The 27,057-nt window shown below is 36.2% G+C and overlaps 2 protein-coding genes across 3 annotated transcripts; one reads left to right on the forward strand and one right to left on the reverse strand.

Annotated features, from left to right (window-relative positions):
- LOC138330191 (toxin CfTX-2-like) lies at positions 1 to 11,671 on the reverse strand. Of its 2 annotated transcripts, none has more exons than XM_069277636.1 (3): positions 11,548 to 11,671; positions 4,054 to 4,126; positions 1 to 2,772 (listed from the first exon to the last, which is right to left on the reverse strand). In XM_069277636.1, exon 3 carries the CDS (start codon positions 2,754 to 2,756, stop codon positions 1,362 to 1,364), a length of 1,395 nt encoding a protein of 464 aa, XP_069133737.1. In that variant the 5' UTR covers positions 2,757 to 2,772; positions 4,054 to 4,126; positions 11,548 to 11,671; the 3' UTR covers positions 1 to 1,361. The 2 variants fall into 2 exon arrangements, with proteins under 2 accessions (XP_069133737.1, XP_069133738.1); XM_069277637.1 differs by lacking the exon at positions 11,548 to 11,671 and adding an exon at positions 8,234 to 8,356.
- Positions 11,616 to 27,057, forward strand: LOC138330192 (glucose-6-phosphate exchanger SLC37A4-like). The gene is made up of 11 exons (XM_069277638.1): positions 11,616 to 11,735; positions 12,334 to 12,483; positions 13,323 to 13,460; positions 14,452 to 14,546; positions 15,569 to 15,704; positions 19,028 to 19,144; positions 21,371 to 21,520; positions 22,591 to 22,676; positions 23,048 to 23,161; positions 24,816 to 24,954; positions 26,742 to 27,057. The coding sequence occupies exons 2-11, from the start codon at positions 12,342 to 12,344 to the stop codon at positions 26,909 to 26,911; spliced, it is 1,287 nt and encodes a 428-aa protein (XP_069133739.1). The 5' UTR covers positions 11,616 to 11,735; positions 12,334 to 12,341; the 3' UTR covers positions 26,912 to 27,057.

Raw genomic sequence — 27,057 nt, forward strand, 5'->3', positions numbered from 1 at the left:
GAAACATATTTCATTTATTTCTTTTCATCATACAAAGTATTCATTAATTTCATAGTTTTGTCATGGACAAAAGAGATCCATTATTCTGAACGTACTGACTAATTATATAACAAAGGGTCAAAAGACTGAAGTATTTGTCACTGTCATTATTTTTCTATACGCAAAAATATATTATATTGTTGTCAACAAACGTATGTACACGCGTAATATTAATTTTTAGAAATTGCGACAGCATATCGCCGCGAACATTTTTAAATACAGATACAACAGTGAAAACATTTAGACATGGACCACTGAAATTAAGTGGCCACGAAAAATAAGTTTCTTTACAGAATGCAATTTAACATTTCCCATTCAGTATTATTGGCTTTATTCCAAGTTATTCTCAAGGATGTGTTTCACCTAGATAAAAAAATGTATAGCTCATCTTCCTTAAAAATTACTAAATATTCTCAGACAATAATTAAAGGTAACATTTTTGATAATGATAGAGAGGAAAATGTCTGCTGAAATGTTTACGTGAGTGAATGCACCGAACAATTTCAATTACTGTAAACCAAATTCCTTTCGCGTGCGATTTACTTTCGCGAATTTCGCAGTCACAGTTAATTCGCGAATATTTATCTCAACAAATATATATGAATCTCGCGTATATTGATATATATATTTGCAATTAATTTTTAAATTCGTGAAAGTTATTGTTCGCAATCTGGTTTTAAAACAGAAACCGTGAAATTTAGTAGTAGTAAGCTGTAACAGTATGCAAATATTGCCATTGGATAGGGTAGCTAATTTTCTTTCGATTACTAGTAGTAAAATTTCGTCAAATTTGACACGTCAATCATAAACTGTAGAAGACTCAATGTAAAACAATGAACACTACCATATGCCCCTTGTCTGTAACGCTGAATTAAATGTGCGAGTGATGGCCCGTTCAGTAAAGTAAAGTAAAGCGTTCGTAAATTCAAGATATATTGATCTGTTTTAAATTCAATTTGCATCTATGCAAAAATGATATGAACATGACCAGCACTGACAGTCATACTAAACAAACTTTACAATCTGGTATAAGCCTTCAAATATTTAGTGCGAACCCTTTCCCATCAACACTCAAGCGAAACATAGTCATTCTCGGTCGCCCATCCAACGCCGAATTACATATAGAAGTAAATCTTTTCATTGTAATCGTCACATAAGGATTATAGAAAATTATGAAATATTCGAATTATGCAGTACTCGATGCGTGACTACTGAAGAAAAAGTTACAACAATGCCAAATTACATTATGTTAGAGGCTCACAAATAATGCAAAGGTTATCTTGAATGTCCAAGACAAACGCGGTACGGTATATCGCGATATCTTACATCATCTGTTTCCCGTTGTACTGGATGAGCCAGTGGGCAGAAGGATCTGAAAAAGACACTACCCTTCCTTGGATCCATCCAAACCAGGAGTCTGACATGGTCATGAAGTGTAGTGGCCAGCGTCTAGTGGACAGCATATACACAGAATCGTTGTCATGCACATTGAAGATGTTCCACTCGCCCTCTCTACCAGGTTTTCCGCGTCTGACCTCCACCCATTTTTTGTCTCCTTCCTTCATTGCCACATACATATTCTTCTTATTATGAGGACATATATAGTAACAGGACGAGCCTTCTTTTCTTCTTAAAAAGAAGTTGTGTTTGGTCTTGTCCGGTGGTTTTTCCAGAGAGCATTTCAAAGACAGGAGACGTGCTGATGGAGTGATGTCATGCCTTGCGAACCATTCCATCCATTTTAGTGTTCTCATGGTAACCGGTACCATATTTAGGTCTTCACCAGCAGGCATGCCACTGCAATCCTCCACGAATTTGAAAGTAAATGGCCAACGCTCAGGGTCAAAGACCGAGGCGAACTGGACGTGCTTTTGGTTCGGAAGTACCAGAGGTTTTAGCAAGTTCACGTCCCTCTCGTGTTCGCCTTTCAGACCTGCTATTATTCCTTCTGCCAGGCAGTCGGAGTGACCAGATGTTGTAATAAGAGCATACAACTCCAACATGACGGCGTCTCGCAGGATGGCAAGGTGACAGTACATATCTATGTACTTGATGACTCTCTCAGTGTGCGCGGACAGATCTTTCTCTGATTTTGTTTGCGACTCGATCTCCATCATAGAGAGAATTCTTGACTCAATTTCCCCCAGAGTTTTGATGCCAGTGTTAATGTCAATCAAACGAATTATATCAGAAATGTCGTCTTTGGTTGGAGTTTTGTCAGGAACAGACCCTGCGCCGATTATGAGATTGTGTGAAAAAGTAAACATTCTACACGCACTTTCGGCATTGCCTTTAATTATTGAATCCGTGTTAGCATCAATAACACCCGATATAACCTTGGTCAACATTTCAATGGGATTGCCGTTCGGAAGTCCCTCAGATCCAACGATAGCACAAGGTGACGATTTCCGACTTCCATTTAAAACGGAGCTTACAAACTTTGCAAACTCCTTGACGGGTGTTTCGAAAATGGGAACCAAGTCGCGTAAGGCAGACACAACCGTTATGACTCCTACAACTTTTTTAGCAGGATCTCCATACAGTATGTCTACAAAACCGATCCCTATTCGACCTAACTGGATCAGAATAGTTCGGATATTCCCTCCGCTCTTGGAAGTATTATCCAAGTATTGAACCAAAGCATCAGTGACATTTTCATGTCCCAAATGCTTTCCGATCTCTTTGAGTTTCACCACGACTGCCTCAGCTTCTGTCATTGTCAGGTATTGCTTTCTGGAACAAAGCAAAATGAACGATACCTACACGATACGTAGATCCATTATTTATTTTATGCAATTGTTTCATAGTTAAATGCTGCTACATAACTGAAACAAAATGAACTTCTATCTGCAATCAATTCAGGTTAAATTCAAAATGGAAATTTATTTCTATCTACGTTCAAGTTAATAATCTTTAACTCAAACAAAAGTAATATCAAATTATTTTTTCATGGAAAAAAAATATTTCATTCAATATCATTACAACTTATTTTATTCTTACATTCATTCTCTTGTCTTGGGAGCGCATACATGGGAGGCCGTACTTACATGACCATAGCTGTTAATAGGACGTTAAATTACCAAACTAACAAACAAATCTTGGGAGCGGACATTATCTTTCCATTTGAGGCGTTAAGGTTGTACCTATTGAGTAAAAGGCGACTAAATTTGGAAAATTATTTTTCTCTTTCTTCCTAATTGGCTTTCGTCTTTAGCCTTCAGATGAGCGCTCGTTCCTGTGAGGAAGGCTTTGAGTTCTGTTCCATGACCAAATGGCACTATAACATATACAAGTGGTAGATTTTTGTTTTGTTGAGCATTCAGCATAAAGGGAGTGGGACGACTGGTTCGATGGTCGTCAGTATATTGTGACCGTGTGAGTTGTGTTCTGTGTCTCTGACAGCATATTTCTGTGAGATAGCACTATAAAAAGGGCAAAGAGTCACAATATTACAACGAGACAAGCACAACAAAATATCAAAATCCTGTGTTTTACCCCTAAAGTGAATTCCCATATCTAAAACAACATTTTCAATCATAAGTTCCTTAATCAAGGCAGAAATCTATGTTAGTTGTAGAGTAAAGAACAAAGTGGCACCTTGGGCATCTTCAAATTCTCAAAGTTCTAAGTTTCCATCCTTAAAATATTTATCTAAACCAAAAGCAACACTTATAATCCAATGTATATGCAGAAACCCGTGTAATTTGTTACGGATAACCGTTGTTCAACACTTGCAACAAAACCTTAACTTGGTAATGTCTGCCCCATAGGCCTCTTGAAATTTTCAAGATTCAGTATTGTCTTCCTTAAGTGTTTGTTCATACCCGTTATATCCTATACAAATGAAGATAATAATGTCAGTTATTACGTACGGACGACAGTATTTTAACACCGAAACCTTAACATGGTTTTTCCAAAGTCGACGCTGACGACAGGGCGATTCCTTAAGCCCCCCTCCCTCTTTCTCTCTGTGTCTTCCAGAGGCTAGATAAAAATTACAGCTATTATTTTTACCTTTCAGAACTCTACAAGTGAGAAGATCAGGTGATGTCTTTCATCAATTCAGATTTTAGCTGATGTCATCCATCTGAAACACACACGGATTAATATGTGTTATATGCGTAAACATTGATGATATTTTACAACAACCCCACTATAGACAGACAGACAGACATTCTTTATTTCCTCTGAATCGAGATTGCGTACATGTCATTTTAACATTTCAATTTAACTGCAAAACGGACGTATTTACATTATAATTACAAGAACTCAGTCATTGAGGAGTACATTCATCTCCGTAAACATCCCTTCCACTGCATTGCTTAGAGCAACCATCATATTCTGCCATTCGATATCCTCCAATTGAATAAGTGTCCTTCCACCAAGAATGAATGAACACTTTTCATCTGGCTCTAATGTGTCAAAACTAACGTATTTCTCTACGCTAATACAGTTTACAATTTGATCATATAAGTTGTCCCTGCTTTTGTACAGTGATGGACACTCAACTAAGAAATGTTTTACGTCATTGTCAACCCCACTATATATTACCTTAACTAAACGAAGTTTGTGTTGTACCGTGCATGACTACCAGCTACTTATTATGACTTCATTATCATCGTGACGTCACAACTCTCGTATCGGCAGTCACGATCACGTGAGAGTGATGCTATTACTTTCCGTTTTAAAGATAATGACATGTTTATTCATTGTTAGTGCTCTTAGGATGGCCCCATAAAATCGTTATCAAAATTGAAATAAGCAGTGGCCTTCTTAATACCAATTGGACAACGCGTTAGCATTTCAATATCATAAATGGCCGAAAACTCAAAACCTTAGTGTTCATTGTTATCATGGAGGTTAGATATGTGCTTCATGGTGAATTTGCCGTTTTCCAGTTGGCATTCATACTCCCATAATTGCTAACGGAATGCAGTTCAGTGCTTAATTTCATCATACAATCTCAGGAGATTTTCATCCATAATGAATAAACAAATTATAGTCAAGGATTGAACAGCCATCTTCCACGATCGCAGGAACGACAATTGTGACGTCACAGTGATAATGATGCCATAATAAGCGGACGGCGAGTCATAGACTGATGAATGACATCAAGTGTCAGTGAGTGACAAGCCAAAGCACTCGAGAATTTTCCCACAATCTTCGTATATTATCCGCATATTTCCGACGATTTTCGGAAAATTAAACAAAGGTATCTGTAAATTGATAGCATATAGTTAAAGATGCTCCACCGCCGACAGAGCATAAATGGTATTCATCATTTGAACAATAATATGTGTTTAATCGTGTGTATATATGCCTAATTAACACACACACACAAAAAAACATAAAATAATTTATTTCGCCTTTGGTGCATGCGCAATCAGTACTTCATTCCATTTAGGATATAGTGTCACGGAATTTTTTCGGGATGCAATTAATTATTTTTCATATTTTCAACTTGAAGTAAAATTAGAAGCTCAAACTTTTCAATGGTGGTAATGGTGTAAATTAAGTAACTTTTGTAACTGAAGTCAAATACCCAATCGTCTGCTCCTGTTTTTGATAGTGAAAAAATCCCACTTGTCACCGGTGGAGCATCTTTAAACTTGGTAGGAATTTAATAGTTTACACATTGTTGTTATTCCAACAATATGCACAGCTTTGTACTGTTTCGTTCTGAGTGTTCCAGAGCTTTTTCTCACTCCTTTGGGAATGGGGCCCGTAGCTTTTAATTTGGGAAAGTGTGCGACAAAACCAAGATTTGGGAAAAATTATGAAATATGAAATAAAGCATAACAAATAAGACTTTTTATTTTCAGTGTAGTTTTTGTACTTTTCTGAAGCCAATTCACATATATTTAAAGTCTTAGCCAACTAAGTTCATACAATGTTTTTGGATAGTCTTCAATAAACTTTGATTTTTTGAAATTTAAGGCTTCAATTGGGAAAAATTAAGAGGATGTGCCATGGGGAATGGGGCCCATAATCAGGCTGAAAAAAGCCGTGTTCATACTAACTCTATCGGTTATCACACACATGCACAGTGTATACTATTGTGTCAAACCTCGACGTATCATATAATAACGAGAAGATTATTTTACGATATATTTATCAGTCACTTAAAGGCCCACTACCTTTCCGAAACGGCTTTTAATTTTTACAAGAGGCCCAAAGGGCCACAACGGTCATCTGACTACCTTGGCAATAGTAAAATTAATTACATATGGGGTCACTTTGTCAGGACCATGTCAGGATCATTTCATGCAAGTTTCAGCCAAATCGCACTGGTAGAACTTGAGAAGAAGTTGAAAATGTGTTTTCAAGATGGCGGCTTTGGCGGCCATCTTGGATTTCAGATCAACCCGAAAAACAACACTTTGTCAGGACCATGTCAGGATCATTTCATGCAAGTTTCAGCCAAATCGCACAGGTAGAACTTGAGAAGAAGTTCAAAATGTGTTTTCAAGATGGAAGCTGTGGCGGCCATCTTGGATTTTGGATAGACCCGAAAAATAACAACACTTTGTCGGGACCATGTCAGGATCATTTCATGCAAGTTTCAGCCAAATCGCTCTAATAGATCTTGAGAAGAAGTTCAAAATGTGTTTTCAAGATGGCAGCTGTGGTGGCCATCTTGGATTTCAGATCGACCCGAAAAATAACAACACTTTGTCGGGACCATGTCAGGATCATTTAATGCAAGTTTCAGCCAAATCGCACTGGTAGAACTTGAGAAGAAGTTCAAAATGTGTTTTCAAGATGGCGGCTGTGGCGGCCATCTTGGATTTCAGATCGACCCGAAAATAACAACACTTTGTCGGGACCATGTCAGGATCATTTCATGCAAGTTTCAGCCAAATCGCACTAATGGAACTTGAGAAGAAGTTCAAAATGTGTTTTCAAGATGGCGGCTGTGGCGGCCATCTTGGATTTTGGATCGACCCGAAAAATAACAACACTTTGTCGGGACCATGTCAGGATCATTTCATGCAAGTTTCAGCCAAATCGCACTGGTAGAACTTGAGAAGAAGTTCAAAATGTGTTTTCAAGATGGCGGCTGTGGCGGCCATCTTGGATTTCAGATCGACCCGAAAAATAACAACACTTTGTCGGGACCATGTCAGGATCATTTAATGCAAGTTTCAGCCAAATCGCACTGGTAGAACTTGAGAAGAAGTTCAAAATGTGTTTTCAAGATGGCGGCTGTGGCGGCCATCTTGGATTTTGGATCGACCCGAAAAATAACAACACTTTGTCGGGACCATGTCAGGATCATTTCATGCAAGTTTCAGCCAAATTGCACTGGTAGAACTTGAGAAGAAGTTCAAAATGTGTTTTCAAGATGGCGGCTGTGGCGGCCATCTTGGATTTCAGATCGACCCGAAAAATAACAACACTTTGTCGGGACCATGTCAGGATCATTTCATGCAAGTTTCAGCCAAATCGCTCAAATAGAACTTGAGAAGAAGTTCAAAATGTGTTTTCAAGATGGCAGCTGTGGTGGCCATCTTGGATTTCAGATCGACCCGAAAAATAACAACACTTTGTTGGGACCATGTCAGGATCATTTCATGCAAGTTTCAGCCAAATCGCACTGGTAGAACTTTGAGAAGAAGTTCAAAATGTCAGGATCATTTCATTTTCAAGATGGCGGCCAAAATCGCGAACAGCCTGGTAGAACTTTGAGAAGAAGTTCAAAACTTATCGATCGAACCCCTAGATTTTTGAGGATGAAAATCCATATAGTTCATGTATAGGAAATTAATTACAGTGTGTAGTAAAATTATACTGTGTCAATCGTCGGTGACAATCGGTAGAGCATCAGGCTACTGTTCGGAGGTCCAGAGTTCGGTCTGATCGTTACATTTTCTTCTTTGTTACATATCTATTAGCTCTAACATTTATCTTGTGACTACGTGCAATGTGCATCATTCAATGCATACATGTACATGTACATGTACAGTATATCTGCTGTGAAGCAAAAAGCAGAAATCGACTCGCCGGCTATGTTGTTTACAATTTACACGTACGTTCCAACACTACATAGGAAATGTGGGAATGGCATGGCGCTATGTATACGTACGTGCATGCATGTGTGTACATACAGTGGTGATTCCTGTTTAAGAGTCGGATTAAACATTATTATACAAATGCAGATGACTTGCTTATCCAGTGTCACAGGTATACGTACCGTTACCGTTTAGAGGTACATAACCTCTAGTTATGTGTTCGTATGACGGGAAGCTTCGATGTCGTAAAATGCGCATGCGAAGTCGGCGAACTTACAACATTCCGACAATGTTTTGTCAGCTCTCCAACCACAGAACATGTATATTATCATAAAAGCAAACACACCAGACCTCATACATGCAGAGTCAATTTGTTGAGATAAGAATTTCAGTATACGTCACATACAATGAGCCAACCTATTTCAACATGCGATTAAATTTCTGCGATTATACGGCCATCGTAAATAAGGCCCACTACCTTTCAGAAACGGTTTTTGATTTTTAAAATGGGAATGTAAAACGAGATTAATAATTTTGTCGAGTGGCAAAAGTTATTAACTTAACGTTAATACTACACTTATTATCGCCTCCTAAACAATTTAATTAAAATAAATAAAATGTTAATTTTCATAACGCGGGTCGTCTTATGTTTTCCCCCCGTCGTCCTAAATACCGCGCGGTAGTTGACTATCACTGCGGCAGACGGTAAAACAGCGAAATTACTCTTCACTGTTATCATGTATTACGCAGGAAATCTTGCATATGTTAGGTGTTATAACCTTATCTTAGGCCATCGGTATATATTTTCTGAGGTAATCAATGTTTTTAAGAAATCTTTATATTTTGCTCCGGAAAGGTAGTGGGCCTATACAACACCAAACATATGCAAGATTTCCTGCGTAATACATGATAACAATGGAGAGTCATTCTCGCTGTTTTACCGTCTGCCGCAGTGATAGTCAACTACCCCGCGGTATTTGGGACGACGGGGGAAAACAAAAGACGACCCGCGTTATGAAAATTAACATTTTATTTAGTTTGGTTAAATTGTTTAGGAATTGATAATAAGTGTAGTATTAACGTTAAGTTAATAACTTTTGCCACTCGACAAAATTATTGATCTCTTTTTACATTCCCATTTTAAAAATAAAAAACCGTTTCGGAAAGGTAGCGGGGCTTTAAAAATTAATAGTCACGAAAAAAAATCCAAATACAATTCACAATAGAGCTTTTACTGACGAAATATGATCGCTGCTAAAAAGTTGTAAGACATGGAAATTAACTACAGGGATCTGGCATGATTTCCCAACTAAATCATATATATGATGTACGTGTTATCACAGGGATTTGACGTTCTAACACTAATATATAACATAAATATCAAAACGCCCCCTATATACTATATAAACCCAGGAATTAAAAGCATCGCCAAACTGTCAGCAATGCATTTCATTCCTGGTGTTTTTATAAAGTATATATGGGTACGTATTTATATATCTATGCTATATATTATGATAAATGTCAAGATCCTATGGTATTATAGATACATATGTACTATAATTCATTTAATATTGCTGTTTGGAAATTCGGGGCAGGTCCCTGTGAATTAAATTGTCGCGAAAACAAGTTGTGTTGAGTATTATTCTAGGTATTTTTATATCTTATACCATGGTTGATCGGTGTGTTGGTAAATTCAGCTTCCTAATGTGTCTAAACATAATGTGCTCGTTATGGAATTTCTAAAATCCTCCCTCCACCGTTTTACAGAAACATGCCCCTTACATTAAGGACAATAACGTCACTTTTAAGAGTTGAAATAACATGTCTTGCTACCAACATCCTTAACAATAGAGTTATATATATATAGCGCTCGATCATTATTAATGAAATGGGACGACTGGTTTGCCCATTGTCAGTATAATCAAGGGATCTAAGGATTAATTATAGCTTGTATAAGTTTAGACCCACTAGTGTCCACATACCATATATCAGAAACTTACATAGAAGATATTATCATCCATGCAACATTTTATCATGATTGATTATGTATCGGCATGAAATAGAAAAAATGTGGAAAGAATCATGCAGATACGTTGACAATTGATCACAAAGATGACGGACTATGATACCTGTCACTCAAACACCTACATGTATATATACACACAACACCTGTACATGACAGGTGTGACCTCATGCGCGACGACACACGAATACATACTCACAGAGCACACACATGCATACATGACGTACAAGTATGTTTCACCGTCTACATAAATATCATGTATTACATAAATATACATGTATGTATGCGTCCGGTTTTACCCTGCAGGTAGGGCGTTAGAATTGTACCTGCTGCCCCTATTGCATGATCGTAAAAGGCGTCTAATTTTAGGATCTTATCTTTTCTCATCTTCCTAACTGACTTTGCTCTTCCTAGCGTTTCCCTTGACACCGCCTCACTTTTGGCCTTGAGTTGATGAGCGTTCGTCCCTGTGAGGAAGGCTCTGGGTTCTTTCCCCTGGCCGAAAAACACCAAAGTCTATAAAAGTGGTAGTTTTCTGCTCCTGCTTAGCGCTCAGCATACATGGAGTGGGACGACTGGTTCGCCCGTTGTCAGTATAATGTGACCGGGTGGGGTGTGTGGCTTGGTGTCTTCGGCGGCTAGCTGCAATATTGTAGCTCAAAGGACTTTTTGACAGAAAATGGTGTCGTCTTTAGAGCTACAATTGGTGCCTATTACTGCTAATGGAGCAAATTAATGATTATGCAAACCATTATAAAACGTTTGTTTGCATTTTTATCGTACTTGTTTGATATCGCTTACCTACTAGGCAATAAAACTGAACCACATAAAATATTAAATTCTCATCGAGGCATTATTTGTTACATAATACATATGAAGGTCTTTCTGAAGGGAATTTATACGGCAAGTCCACAAATTATGAATTTGACGTCTTGTGAGCGGTACGGTAGATATTAAGAATGGTAGTTATGTTTGTTTTGGACAAAAATAATATGTAAATGTAGGTATACGCATAAAATAATTGGAAACCTACAGAAAAGTATAGAAAACTATGCCCGAGTGATTTTTAGAGGCAGTGCTCCACTACGACACATAGGGGCCAATTCGTACTCGGCCGAAAGCTATAGTAGGCCGGGTACGTATCAGTGAAATACAATGTAGCATAAAAAGGGCAACAGTTCCACTATATCAGAAGACACAACATGAATATACCACAGTCTCCCAAAACACACACTTACACGCAACACACCGCATTCATGGGAGGCCGTCCTTACATGACCATTGCTGTTAATAGGACGTTAATTAATCAAACAAACAAACCAAACACAGGGACCTGACACGAACATTTTTCAGCCAACTAACCAATACACATTACATGCACTAATTCGTGTCAGGTCCATGTGGTAACGACAGAAAACTAATATTCGGTCAATTAACATAAGGTAATCTCTCATCTTACATCATAATTCTTACCTTCTTTATCTACTTTATTCTACTTTCGCTTTCTACTGATCAAAATACGCAAGTGTGGCTAATTTCAGTATTGACATATTATACCCCCGGCTCGTTCGATAAAGAATATGTTTTGAAGTCCATCACTGCTGACTGTCACACAAAACGATTTCCCTGCAAATGTAGACTTTGACTGATTTCTTATACAGGTGATGTGAATTAATGGTTGTTTTAACAAATTAAAGTTTACATGGTTGGTTTCTTACTTCCATGACTAGTGACATGCATGTAATATAACATTGTACAACATGCCTAACAAGTAATATTCCAGGTACTACAACATGCCTAACAAGTAATATTCCAGGTACTGTACAGTAGATCTTATATATCATTAATCATGATGTATGTACTTCATATATTACAAATTTGATACTGGTTATAATTAGGAATGAACGGTTTGCTTATCCAAAACACAAAGACGTGTAGATTACGATACGTCTGTGTCATGTGTGTATTGTTTATGCCTCAAAAAACTAGTCTATCCATTTGTTGTACTATGTAGTACCATATGTAAATTGTTTTAATTCACAATACCATAATGACATTGATTTTTTATTTGTAATTTAAACTGCAGTTAATTACATATATGTATAATATGTATTTTATACAGTTTATATATACATTCACATGCATACATGTATATATGTTTGAAATGTAACAAGCTGTTATATTCGATCTTTCAATTGCTATATATACATGTACCTAATACACCAGGATTTGCCATACAGATTATAATTTAATTTTCAGACTTGCTGATGATGGCGTTGAGCGCGAGACAGATTTTAGTGTTGGGAAATCTGTACTTAAGTTATGTTCTCTACGTTTATGTGCGGCGGTCATTCTCGTTCGCTATGCCAACAGTGTCTGAAACGGCCAGTCTGGACAAGGGTCAATTAGGTGAGATAATGACATTGAAAAATCTAAAATGGCAGCTTATAGACCATTGTAATCACAATGGATGTCTGCGAATAAGCTCCCATCTTCTATATATGACCTTTATTTTTTCTCTGGATAAATTTTTGGATCAAGCATAGTTTTAGATTTTAGTCATTTTAAAAACAGATTCTGCTGTTTGAACTTGAATTAATTGGGTACATTGTACCTAATTATATTTGATGAAGGATATTCCTAAACTGTGCATATAATATGATAACCATCTCTGATACATTAAAGTCCAGCAATGTTTACTTAACAGGTCTAGAAGAAAAAAAATATCAGCGATAGCAATGATTTAACCTAAGACCTTCAGAACTCATTGACTCCTCTACCTTAATTATCTTCACCATTCCTTTCAAACTGATATTTTCAGCTTTGTTTGTTTGCTGCTATTTTGGCACCTTTTTTTGCAGCCTTGGTGATTTAAGGACAAGCCTGATTTAGCAGATGAAAGACCCTGAGTAAAACCACTGACACATGGTCAAATAATACCTTTTTAGCAACTGCCCTTGTTACATTTGATTCAAACTCAAAACCCAGAGGTGGAGGGATAGTGGAAAAATGTTGAAAAACTGTAACCTTGAGGTCACCATGGCCCCAATATTCTTAATTACTCTTGTAGCTGAAAAGATTTCACCTTTAGTCAGACGGTGATATGTTTTCCTCTACCACAGAAGCTACTATATTCTATGCCTTTTATTTCATGACGGAAATTAGTTTGATTAATTGATTAAAAAGTCAATTATTGAAATTTCCTCCCCCATATTCATTTTTTAAAGTCAATTATTAAATTTTTCCAGGTATGATTCTCAGTAGCCAGTCTCTTGCCTATGCCATCAGTAAGTTTACCTGTGGTATCCTGGCAGATGTGATCAGTCCAAATGTCTTACTGTCCGGAGGCCTGATCTTCTCTGGTCTTACAGCCATTTGTTTTACCAGTAAGTACATCATGATATTTTATCTTTTGTGAATTACAGAGATCGCTGTCCTTGTCAGCGGATATTGAATCAATGCATCATTTTATACAGGGTGCATGTATATACCTGTATATGTTTTTATTAGTGTAATGTCATATTTTTCAAGATTTGGTTTTATTAGTTTATAATGGCCTATTAACAGCCAGGGTCATGTAAGGACGTGGCAGGTTTGTTGGTGGAGGAAAGCCGGAGTATCCAGAGAAAAACCACCGGCCAGCAGTCAGTACCTGACAACTGCCCCACATGGGATTCAAGCCCACATCCCAGAGGTGGAGGGCTTAAATTGTGGTAATATGTCGCGACATCTTAACCGCTCGACCACTGCGGCCCCTATTTTTGAAGAAAAAGATGTAAATTTTTCTCAATCCGATCAAAATACAGATTACTAACATACACTACATTATAACATATTGTATATATGGTGATCCGTATTTTAATCAGATCGATTTTTGTCTACCGATACCTATCAGCGGGGGCAATTAACTCTGTAATATGCAAAAAATGGAATAGCAACATAAGATTGAATCGGGCAATACTTGATATTGATTTGGCTGAATAGAAGGCAAAATACTGTGGTTATTTTAATTAACTGTTAAGGGTTCGTGTTGTTAGCTTTGTGGATTTAAATTTCTTTGATATATTAATTAATTTTTTCACTTACCGGTATATGTAACATATGCTGTATTTGCATATTATAGAGTTATCTGCCCTTGCGGGTAGGTATTGATTGTGACGTCCTGTTATTGCAAGCATGAGGTCATATTTTTTCGGAGAAAACGGTGTGAATTGCACCCACAAAATAATGACGTCACAATGGATACCTACTCACAAGGGAAGTCACTCTGTAATATGCAAAGACTGAATATTGAGACATTATTTCAATCTGATTAAAATCGTTTGTTCATTGCTTGTCATGAATGACATTATTTTGAAGGTTTGATTTTATTTCCAGCAACGACATCTGCAGTGATGATGAGTGTGATATGGTTTCTGAATGGACTTTCCCAGGGTCCTGGCTGGTCAGCGATAGCTGTGTCACTTAAACATGTAATTCAATTTATAGATTTATATTTACCAGTTCTCTTAATGATATGGAGTGCTCTTTCATTTATTCAACATATTAGATAGACTAGTTTGAAATTCTGAGAAAGCTGTCATAAATTCAGTGGGTTCAGGTCCAGGTCATATTCTGCAATTCGCCCTCTCATTATATTGCGTTGTCTCCAAATTAGTTACCCTCAGAGAATTGTGTTCAATATAGATTTAATATTTGTTTGTTTGTTTGTTTGTTTGATTTATTAACGTCCTATTAACAGCTATGGTCATGTAAGGACGGCCTCCCATGCATGCGGTGTGTTGTGTGTATGTTGTGCGAGGTGAGTGTACTGGGAGACTGCGGTATGTTCGTGTTGTGTCTTCTTGTATAGTGGAACTGTTGCCCTTTTTATAGTGCTATATCACTGAAGCATGCCGCCGAAGACACCAAGGCAACACACCCCACCCGGTCACATTATACTGACAACGGGCGAACCAGTCGTCCCACTCCCTGTATGCTGAACGCTAAGCAGGAGCAGAAACTACCACTTTTATAGACTTTGGTGTGTCTCGGCCAGGGGACAGAACCCAGAGCCTTCCTCACAGGGGCGAGCGCTCAACTCAAGGCCAAAAGTGGGGCGGTGCCAAGGGAGGCATTAGGAAAGATAAAGTCAGTTAGGAAGAAGAGAAAAAATAAGATCCTAAATTTAGTCGCCTTTTACGATCATGCAATAGGGGCAGCAGGTACAATTCTAACGCCCTACCTGCATCTAAATCGGGTAAAATATCATATACAAAACATAAAACTAGGTCACTGTGACCTATTTTCTTTAACTTATTATCTTTAACTTTGACAAATTTGATGAAATAGATATTGTTTGAACCTCATAAAATTTCATTTGAAATGAATACTCATTTAATACTCATTTTAAATATAATTACCCCATTTTCAAATTAATTTTGTATACTCTATACATATCTGATAATGGTATGAAAGCTTGTAAAACAGAGGAAATTCTATTTTATTTTCATAGTTATGTGCTCCAGAACAGTTTGGGACGGCGTGGAGTGTAATATCCACCTCCATGAATGTAGCGGGAATGGTCGGGCCGTTACTGACTACCGTGTTGATTGCCTGGTCGAGCTGGCAGCAGTGTATACAATTAGCAGGTAAAGCATAGTAATTGAACAGTGTAGACCTCTCAGTGCACTTGGTAATATCATCCCGAATATCCCAGGGGTTACTATCACTATCATTATATCTACCCCTGGACTTTTCTCATGACCCTGGCTGTTAATAGGACGTAAAACTAAACAAACCAAACCAAATTGTCATAGCACAACAGAGGTAAACAAATGAAACAGGTAGTTTGGTACTTTGCTGTATTTCAAAAGAAAAACAAAATGCCTTTAGTTTCACTATGACGTAGTCTTGTGGTGCATATGACGACAGTGATAGTAACCCCTGGAGTATCGAGGATGAGTTAATTGATATTCTAAGTGCTTTTTTGTTAATTCAGCAATTAAATAAACTTTATTTCTTTTACATCGATTTCGAAACAAGTTATACAACTTATGCAAATCACTCTCGATCGCCTGCATGTAAGCATGCGAGGGGTCTTAGTGTGGGAGGAAACCAGAGTTCCCGGAGAAAACCCATGTGATCAAGCAGGTGACCCCTAACCTTTTCATGTCCGTGACGGGGTCCGCATGGGATCAAACTCCAGACAGCTATGTGAAAGGCGAGCGGCTTAACCACTACACCACCCGATCACCCATAATTAGTAATGTGAAAGAGTGTCTCAGGTTTTTCTTCCCCTGCCAATGCAATGAGATCAGTCCCTTACCAATATGCAGCATATGCTGAAACCACGCTGCAATGTATGGCAGCATCATGCTACAGGCTTTAAAGCGTGCATGTAATCCATGAATGCAACAAGTTGCCATATGCGTCATAAGCATACATGCTATTATATTTGCAGTGAAATTAATTCAGAAGTTTGGTGGACCTTGAGAACTTATCTTAAAATCTCCTTTTTGATAAGTTTATGTAAATGCAATTATTTTATGGTCAAGACCTTTATTACAGTAAAACATGTTTGTACCGAAACTTTGTGGACCAACGAAATCACTTTGTTATAAGCATAGTTTGTTATACAAATGATATAGATTTACCATTGGAACCTTGATGGGAATGATAATCAATTTCTTCGTTATAAACATGAATTCATTATAAGCATGTTTGTTATAAAAATATTTTATTGTATTCTCATGTCAAGTATGGGAGCAATCTAATGGAGAGATGATTAGTTCTGTGTGTCTTTTGTCCAATGGACTTTAAGCATATGCAAAGTGAAATTGGCTAGACAAATTAATACACACAATTCTTGTATTCCTCCTTGTCAGATTTTCAGCGGTAGTAGTAAGTAATATGCAAACCTACTAGTACTCACATATAACTACTCCACTAGATTCCAACACTCTTCTCTTAAGGTAAACGCAAACCCATCAATAGGATGATGGTTATGTGTTGTGTTGTTTCATTTATACTTAATTCATGTATCTGTTTTCAAGAGTGTGATAAAACCAGAGTGCAGTTTATGAATAAACACATTGGAAATAATTTAATATCAACAATTTTAATTAAAAAAAAATTTGCAAGAAATTCACTAATTATCTAACAAATAGAATCACGAGTGTTCTTGATTATAACAGTTGATATCTTTAGCTCACCTCAACAGAAAATGAACTCTTATATGTCATGGTGCAGTGTGTGTCATCTGTCTGTTCATTGCCAGACGTCAACTTTTCTTTAATTTAAAAATGTCTCTGAAAGTAACTGACCTATTGAGGCTTTATACATATATTTGGCATATATTGCATTCCTGGAATTAAGAGCTACCAAGTTTGTTGAAATGAATGACCTTGACCTTCGTTAAATCTACAGGTGTCAAATAGGCTAAATAACAATGTCTTGTTGATAACTTAAGACCTATAGAGATATGATATTTAGTCCTTGGTATTCTGGAATGAATGCTTCCAGCTTTACAGGGCAAGAAACTTATTTTGAAAACCACTTGCCCGAATTTAAGATTTCAGTCTAACTTTACCCAAAACAGGGTAATTTACATTAAAATTGGGCAAGTTTACACCAATTTTCACTTGCCCCGGAGCATATTTTACTGGTCTCGGGCCATTGGACCTGGGATATTTCTTGCCCTGCTTTACTTTAAATGTTTAATCAAGTGAGGTTGCTCAGCATTTAAAGCTACTTTCAAAATTGGTCAACCATGCAAAAATCTTAATTTACTCTCCACAGCCTTTAGTATGCACCATAATTACCAGATAGGAGGAAAGTGATACAGGGCCATTACACATGTAATTAGGTCCTTGTTTAGAAATTAATTAGGCAGTTCATGAGCTCATGAATGTCATCTCGGATGGAAAGGGATTGTGTATATCATTAATTTCCTGTTTGATGTGAAATCTTTCATATTAAATTCTTTCATCAAATTCTTTTTCTCTTATACTGGTAACTCTTTTTTCTAATTTCAAGTCTTACATACTCTCTGCAGTCTGAACATCTGTTGACCTACTTTTGACATTGAAATTTATATTATACCGAGACTGTCACTGAGATTTATTACTAATTAAGATTATCACATTCTGAATTTGTTAATGAGTTGTTTTACACATTAACACACAAACTTATCCTAGCTGCAGCATTTAAGACATGATTATTTAAATAATTATGCATTTCAAGAAGCCATATTAAATATTAAATATCAAACTTTTGAATTATTGAAGAATATAAACTAAGAAAGTTGTCTCCCTTTGTTTGATATATAATAATTTTCACATGAAATTTACCATATTAATATTGAAATTTTGATACACAGTAGTTGGTTTCAATTGTTTTGTTGGTATTTATTCTAAGAGTATAATCCTTGAAATTCATAGCTAGTTTTGAAACATTGTATAATATATTTACAGTGTATATTTACAGTGAAATTCTCTTAAGCATCAAAAGTTTGAATATTAAATACAAATTGTTACATGTACGAGATAATGAAATATGGTTTGAGTATGATTATAGTCCAATGTTTTAGTAATTGTAACATCATACAGTTCTAATATCCAAAATCACTTGAAGATTGGACTGATCATATTTAAATCACGTCATTTTACAATTTAGAAACCTCCATGTTTTTTGTTTTAAAGTTTATTCATTCAATATTTATTTTTTAGATTCAAATACAGATACATATGATGATAAATCTGAAGAGATTATTAGCAGGTTCTCTAATTATAACCTTTGTTGGACAATGTGTCCGTATGGTAATTAATTTTGAGACCGTAAAATGACATTTTTGGAGTATATTTAGTCCCATCTGGTTTCCATGGGATTTTATGTATCTGTAAACTAACATATTTAACATACTCATATCTTTACTGAGATATACCTTCAACACTTATTTTCTATTTTAATGCAGGAATTATTTCTATAGCCTTTGGATGTGTTGTTTTCTTCCTGGTACGAACAGAATCTAAGAAGAAGAACATTTCTACAAAGCCAAAGGCACCGGAGCATAAATCATCAACTATTGAAGGTAAGTCGTTCAGAATACATGTACCTTCTGTAAAATTTTTAACCATGACAATGCTTTGATTCACTCTTACTAATTTTTATCTGATTTATGATTTTTTATGTACATGTATCATCAAATTTTATTTGGTATTGGGTATATACTTTTCAAGAAATATGTACTTCTTAAAAAAACATGCTCTAGAAACATTTGACTATAATTAAGTTTTCTTTGTTTCCATATTAAATCTGATTGGCCGACTCTATTTTTTTCATTCCACTATGGAAAAAAATATGAGAATGGAGCAAAAACCCAAAAATATCCTGAAGTCACAATAGAAATATTGATGTTGTATATTGAGTTGAAAAAATAATTCCTTGGAAAATCATTGGAAACGTACATGTAAACATATTTTATTTTATCAAGTAGTCTGGAAAATCAATTATAAGCATTAATGTCAATATTTTTATCCCCCGCCCGACGAAGTTGGAGGGGGATATACAAATGGGTTCCGTCCGTCCATCAGTCCGTCTGTCCGTCCATCCATACGAATGGTTTCCGGAGCATAACTCTAAAACCAGTAGAGATATTTCCACGAAACTTCATACACACATTGTTCTTATGGTCTAGTAGTGCCTTTTGCTATTTTTAGGTTTTCATTTTTTGCATTTTTTCCGTAACCATGGAAACATTGCTGAAAATATCGTATTTTTGTACCAGGTTCATTTCCGCAGCATAACTGAAAAACCGGTTGAGATATATGCACAGAACTCCATAGGCACATTAGTCTTATGGTCTAGTAGTGCATTTTTGCTATTTTAAGGTTTTCACTTTTTGTACTTTTTTCTGTAACTATGGAAACATTGCTGAAAATGGCAGATTTTTGTGTAAGCATCGTTTCCGGAGCACAACTCTAAAACCAGCAGAGATATTTCCATGAAACTTCATAGACACATTGTTCTTATGGTCTAGTAGTGCCTTTTGCTATTTTTAGGTTTTCATTTTTTGCACTTTTTCCATAACCATGGAAACATTGCTGAAAATATCATATTTTTGTACCAGGTTCGTTTCCGCAGCATAACTGGAAAACCGTTGAGATATATGCACGGAACTCCATAGGCACATTAGTCTTATGGTCTAGTAGTGCCTTTTGCTATTTTAAGGTTTTCACTTTTTGTACTTTTTTCTGTAACCATGGAACCATTGCTGAAAATTGCAGGTTTTTGTGTAAGAATCGTTTCCGGGGCACAACTCTAAAACCAGCAGAGATATTTCCATGAAACTTCATAGACAAATTGTTCTTATGGTCTAGTAGTGCCTTTTGCTATTTTTAGGTTTTCACTTTTTGTGCTTTTTTCTGTAACCATAGAAACATTGCTGAAAATATCATAGTTTTGTAGCAGGTTCATTTCCGGAGCATAACTCTAAAACCAGCAGAGATATTTCCACGAAACTTCATAGACACATTCTTTTTAGGCCCTTTAAGACACTGTCATTGTACTAGTTATAAACAGGTTAATAGTTTTTCACCTATATGCTTCACATTCATAAAACTATTCACCTTGCTGTATCTGCCCTTACCAGAAAAGAAAGAAAAACATTTGGATTATATTCGTGGCAGTGTTATTTGGTGGATGAAAGAAAATACGAATTTAAAACTGCGGTCAAATTTGAATGATATATGTATCTTAAGACATTAGACAACACAGACCTTGAATTTAATACTGCGTGGAGTAAAATATTTTAAAAAAAACGGGAAAATTATCGCCAACAAATGTCAAGGCTGTATACCTGATTCAACAATTGCAGCCCCGCTCTACATGAATTTTACTCCATCTTTCTTTAGCTCAACTTCCTTTTTCCTGTTATTTTTTTCATACACATAAGTCTCCACAATCAAACTTACTTCAGCTTTGATATCTCCATTGGCGGGGGATCTGAATGACTATGTCCTTTTTTTATTTATCAGGTTATGAAATAAATTTTGTTTGCAAACTTTTGTGAGAATCTGCTTCACGGATTCACACAGTTTGCAAACAAAATTTCATTCATACCCCAATGAAATAAAACAAATAGTGACTTCAATGCTTAAAAAGAATTGATATGAGTTTTAGAAATCTGAAAGTTTAGTCTGGGATGGACTATTTTTCTTTTTAAATCATTGTTGTGAATTGAAGTTTATAAATTAATTTCACAAGTTTAAATGAAATATGAATTGTATCTAATGAGAGTACTCTATCACTATTGAAGGTGATGACCTATCGAGATGGCAGCTGCTGTTCCTCCCTGGCTTCTTTGGAGTCTGTCTTAGTATGTTAGCTACATCTGTTGTCCAGTACGGCACACTAAACTGGACACAGCTCTACATGATACAGGAGAAAGGACTAACTCCCATCTTAGGTAAAGTTAAATCAATATTTATAATTAAAAAATTTAAAAATGTTGGGTTCGGTTGTTTAAAAGGTGATTAGCTTATAATAATCACTTGATTAGTGAAATTTGCAATTCTCTCATTTGTTGTAATTTGTGATTAATAGAATCTTTTCCTACATAGAGGATGTGACAACAAAATCACAACTGAAGGGGTAATTCCTGAACGTCCAACCCGAGTCTTGCTGAAAGTTGGACATTCCAGAATTCCCCCCGAGTGCATATCAATATTGGTGACGTCATGAATAATGCACGCCAGGTTTACACATGAAGTCATGGCGTCATATTATTGCCTTCAGGTTTAAAAGGTAGCGTGCGCAATCTGTCGTACTCTATTGGTTGACAAAAAAATTTATCTTGGCTAAAACTGGTGACAAATCAGTGAATGGTGGGAGAATATTATATTTTTTTAAATAGATAAAGAATGAAATAAAAAATAATTGTTTATATGTTTGATGTCAAGAACTTATTTTATCTTGATTTGAAAATTGTCGTTTAACTGTGATTAGCCTGATCATCTTTTAAAAAAACTGGATTTTAATCTGAGTCGTTAAGATGTTCCAATATAATACCATTAGTCCTCTACCTTAAGGTTTCAAGTTTGAATCCTATCCGAGACATGCAGTTGCCAGGTACTTATTGACCATAGGGTGGTGGTTTTTCCCTAGGTACTCTTATCGCTCTTACACTTCTGAACCTGACATGTCTTTAAATGGTCATGGCTGGAGGTATAGGTTCGCCTGCTGGATGACAGTTCTAGTTTGTATACAAAGGCCACTTCATTATAAAAACAAATTTAATTGACTTAATTATGGATAAAATCACGAACATGTATTGTGACAGTTGTTTTCCAATACATGTCCTCATGCTCTTCATGCATGCATCTCACATTTAGATGTGGACCATGTGAAGAGACTGTGTTTCCAAAAACTCTGGTTGTCTTGGTAACCAGGTCACTATACACAGGTTTTGTAAAATGGCCAATAGTGTTTTACCTTTTTGATAACTTTTGTTCAGACTCGGTCAATTTGTATTTTTAGGGAGTACCTTTGTGAGCAGTGAGGAGCTAGGAGGCATTGTTGGATCATGTGTAGCAGGATTTTTATCTGACTCTCTTATTTCTAAGGTAATTAAGACACTCTTAGGACCTCTGTTGTAAATTGTTAATGTTTTAATTTGATATCTAAGTGTTTAACTGTGTCCAATTAACAATTAGTGTTTATTTGATATATTATTTATAAAGTGTGTAAAACCAACATGATTTTTCATCTGTTTAGATGAAATAACAAATTTAAAGCTATTTTCATTTTGGTGAGGCATGAATTATCTTGAATTATTTAAAAATGTATGAATTTTTCAAGGTCAAGGAATTCATTTTTTTAAATCATGCCTACATATCAACAATGAATATATTGCATTTATTGTTTGATGTGTTCAAATTATAGTATTATACTGATATTAATGGATTACATAAAGGTTTGTATCTATTTGTTGCAGACACCCAGTATCCCTAGACACTTGGTGAGACAGGCTGTTGTTATGTATTTCATGTTATTTCTAACTGGTGTTCTTTACTGGATTACATATACTTTGTCATCATCAACCTCACAGGTAAATATTGTTATCCATCTCACAGGTAAATCTTGTTATCCTCCTCACAGGTAAATGTCGTTATCCATCTCACAGGTATATCTCGTTGTCCTCCTCACAGGTAAATCTCAGTATCCTCCTCACAGGTAAATGTTGTTAACCATTTCACATGAATATATCATTATCCTCCTCACAGGTAAATCTCAGTATCCTCCTCACAGGTAAATGTTGTTAACCATTTCACATGAATATATCATTATCCTCCTCACAGGTAAATCTCAGTATCCTCCTCACAGGTAAATGTTGTTAACCATTTCACATGAAAATATCTTTATCCTCCTCACAGGTAAATCTAAGTATCATCCTCACCAGTAAATCTCAATATTAACCTCACAGGTAAATATTGATATACAACTCACGGGTGAATCTCGTTATCCTCTTCACACGTAAGTATTGTTCTGCATCTCACAAGTAAATCTCAGTATCCACTTTACAGGTAAATCTCAGTATCAACCTTACAGATAAATCACAGTATCAACCTGACAGGTAAATCACAGTATCTACCTCACAGGTAAATTTCAGTATCCACCTCATAGGTAAATCACAGTATCCACCTCACAGGTAAATCACAGTAACCACCTCAAAGGTAAATCTCAGTATCCACCTCACAGGTAAATCATAGTATCCACCTCACAGGTAAATCATAGTATCCACCTCACAGAAGAAAATCTCAGTATCCACCTCACAGGTAAATCTTATTATCCACCTTACAGGCAAATCTCAGTATCAAACTCACAGGAAAATCTCAGTATCCACCTCTCAGGTAAATCTCTTTATCCACTTCACAGGTAATCTCAGTACCTTCTAACTCACAGGTAAATAACAGACCACCTCTCAGGTAAGTCTCTGTATCCACTTCACAGGTTAATCTCAGTATCCACCCCACAATTAAGTCTCTGTATCCACTTCACAGGTTAATCACAGTATCCATCATCATGGGTAAATAACAGTAACCACTTCCCTATTACTCTCGATTATCCATCTCACAGGTATCCACATCACAGGTTAATTTCAGTATCCAACTCACAGGTTTATCACTGTATCCAGCTCCCGTATTACTCTTGTTATCCACCTTATAGGTAAATTTCAGTATCCACATCATGGGTAAATCAAGTATCCACCTCACAGGTAAATTACAGTATCCACCTCATAGGTAAATCAAGTATCCACCTCACAGGTTAATCACAGTATCCACCTCACAGGTAAATCTCAGTCTCCATCTCACAGGTAAATCACAGTATCCACCTCACAGGTAAATCATAGTATCCACCTTACAGGTAAATCATAGTATCCACCTCACAGGTAAATATTAGTATCCATCTCATAGGTAAATCAGAGTATCCACCTTACAGGTAAATCACAGTATCCACCTCATAGGTAAATCACAGTATCCACCTCACAGGTAAATCTTAGTATCCATCTCATAGGTAAATCATAGTATCCACCTTACAGGTAAATCTCAGTATCCACCTCATAGGTAAATCACAGTATCCACTTCCCTATTAACCTCGTTATCATCCTGACAGTTAAATCTCATTATCAATCACAACTCTCATTATTTACCTCTCATATGTATTATTAATAGTATAATCACTCTTTACCCTGGTCATTGCAGCTGATTGTCACAGTTATGGGGTTTTGTACTGGGTTTGGTGTCTATGGGCCGGTAGCTATATTTGGTGTGATTGCCTTAGAAAGTGGACCAGAAAATAGGGCTGGGACTTTACATGCAATATTTGGACTTTTCTCAAATGGTAAGTATATAAATCATCTTCTACCACAATAGGCGGTGTTATTCAACACTCAGGGTGTCAAATAAATGATCACCGCTTGACGTCCAAACTGTTGTTGGAAAGCATGTGTGTCGTGGTCATTGTGTCAAAATGCGTGACTTGTTCATGCAGGGTGTAAAATAGGCATGAAATACTTATAATAAAAATGTACGTGTAACGCATTTTGATGGATAGGATTTCATTGATGAGTTTAGTAGATTAAATGCGTCTGAAATGGACTGGAACTTGATAATGGCCTGATGATGATTTGGCGGCAGGAAACGGCACCGTGCCGTGCGCAGGCTTTTATATAGTAAAACAATGAGTTTTATATTATTGAAACAACTATGAAAAATTAAACTCAATAAGACGTTAATTGAGTAACATTTCATCTTAGAGATATTTCCAATTAGGAAAAATTAATACCAATAGATTCTTTATTAAAAGTTGACATTTGAATATTGATTAGTGCCTTTTTGCTGATGAAAATATTACTACACCCTATTTGCATATTTCAGCAAATACAGGTTACCGTATCCTCACCGTATTTCTATCGGCTAAAAGCGAATATCATTGTGGTAGAAATAGGTCTCACGACTCGTTATTGTTGAATATTGAATTTATTCCAAACTCGTAAGTTATTTTTTTAAAGTTACAAAAGACACTCGCTGAAGCTTGTGTCTTTTGTAACTTTTTTTAACTCCTGTGGAATAAATTCAATATTCAACAACCACTCATTGTGTAACCTCTATTAATATATTTTTACTACATTTTTTCATAACAAAATCATAGAAATGTAAAAAAAAAAAAAAAAATCATGGAAATGTAAGAAAGAAATGATGTAAAAAAAATAAGTCTATTTCAAAAAGGATATCTTTCCTAATTTATGATTAAGTCTGTAATCAGATCTAGATGGTATACTATGGTCCATTCATCTGTCTTTTGGTTTTTTTTTGTCTGTAAATATATTTTTGTTATAATGATCATTACTGAAAGAACCCTCCCTACTTAAACTTGTTAAAAGAATATCCTTAGAAATCCTTGATGAAAACCCTCACACATATATCCTTAGAAATCCTTGATGAAAACCCTCACACATATATCCTTAGAAATCCTTGATGAAAACCCTCACACATATATCCTTAGAAATCCTTGATGAAAACCCTCACACATAAATCTTCAATGTTTTGGTAAAGGACCATATCTTGTAAATCCCTTGAAACTATTACATGTAGTTTAAAACCTTCCCCTTCCCTAGTTACCATTGGTAGAAGAACCTTCCCCAGTAACCCTTGGTAAAAGTACTCCCCAAATAACACTTAATGATTATCATGAAAGAGCCTTCCCTAGTACATGTAACCCTTTTACTGGTGGTAAAATATCCCCTACTAATCCCTGGTAAAAGCTCATCCCATTGTGACTGTGGTTAAAGAACCTCCCCTAGAAACCTAACCCTCTTTAATAGAACCTTAAATAGTACCCTTAGTAAAGGAATCTTCCCTTAGCTAATGTAACCCTAGGTAAACGCACCTCCCTAGTAACCCTTGGTAAACGCACCTCCCTAGTAACCCTTGGTAAACGCACCTCCCCTAGTAACCCTTGGTAAACGCACCTCCCCTGGTAACCCTAGGTAAACGGCACCTCCCCTGGTAACCCTTGGTAAACGCACCTCCCCTTAACCCTTGGTAAACGCACCTCCCCTAGTAACCCTTGGTAAACGCACCTCCCCTAGTAACCCTTGGTAAAACACTTTCTATTATCTGTTTCAGCTGGTGTTTTCATGTCAGGACTACCTCTCAGTTACATTGCTAAGCTGTACGACTGGCAGACAGTGTTTCTTCTACAAAGTACTCTAATTACCATGACATTTTTATACTTTCTGATAAAACTACGAACAGTCTATAAGTCATGCAATCAAAAATTATTTTACATATTTTAAAATTATATTGGTATGGTTGATTTTGTTGTACAGGAGTTTGCATCTAATGCATAAGTGGAACAACTTTGTTAAATTGTTATCGAGATTTTTACATCTTTTATCTTGTTATTTAGACTAAATAAAAAGGAGTATTTAAAAAAAGCAAT

Source organism: Argopecten irradians, chromosome 8 (assembly GCF_041381155.1).
Source record: "Argopecten irradians isolate NY chromosome 8, Ai_NY, whole genome shotgun sequence".
NCBI lineage: Eukaryota > Metazoa > Mollusca > Bivalvia > Pectinida > Pectinidae > Argopecten > Argopecten irradians.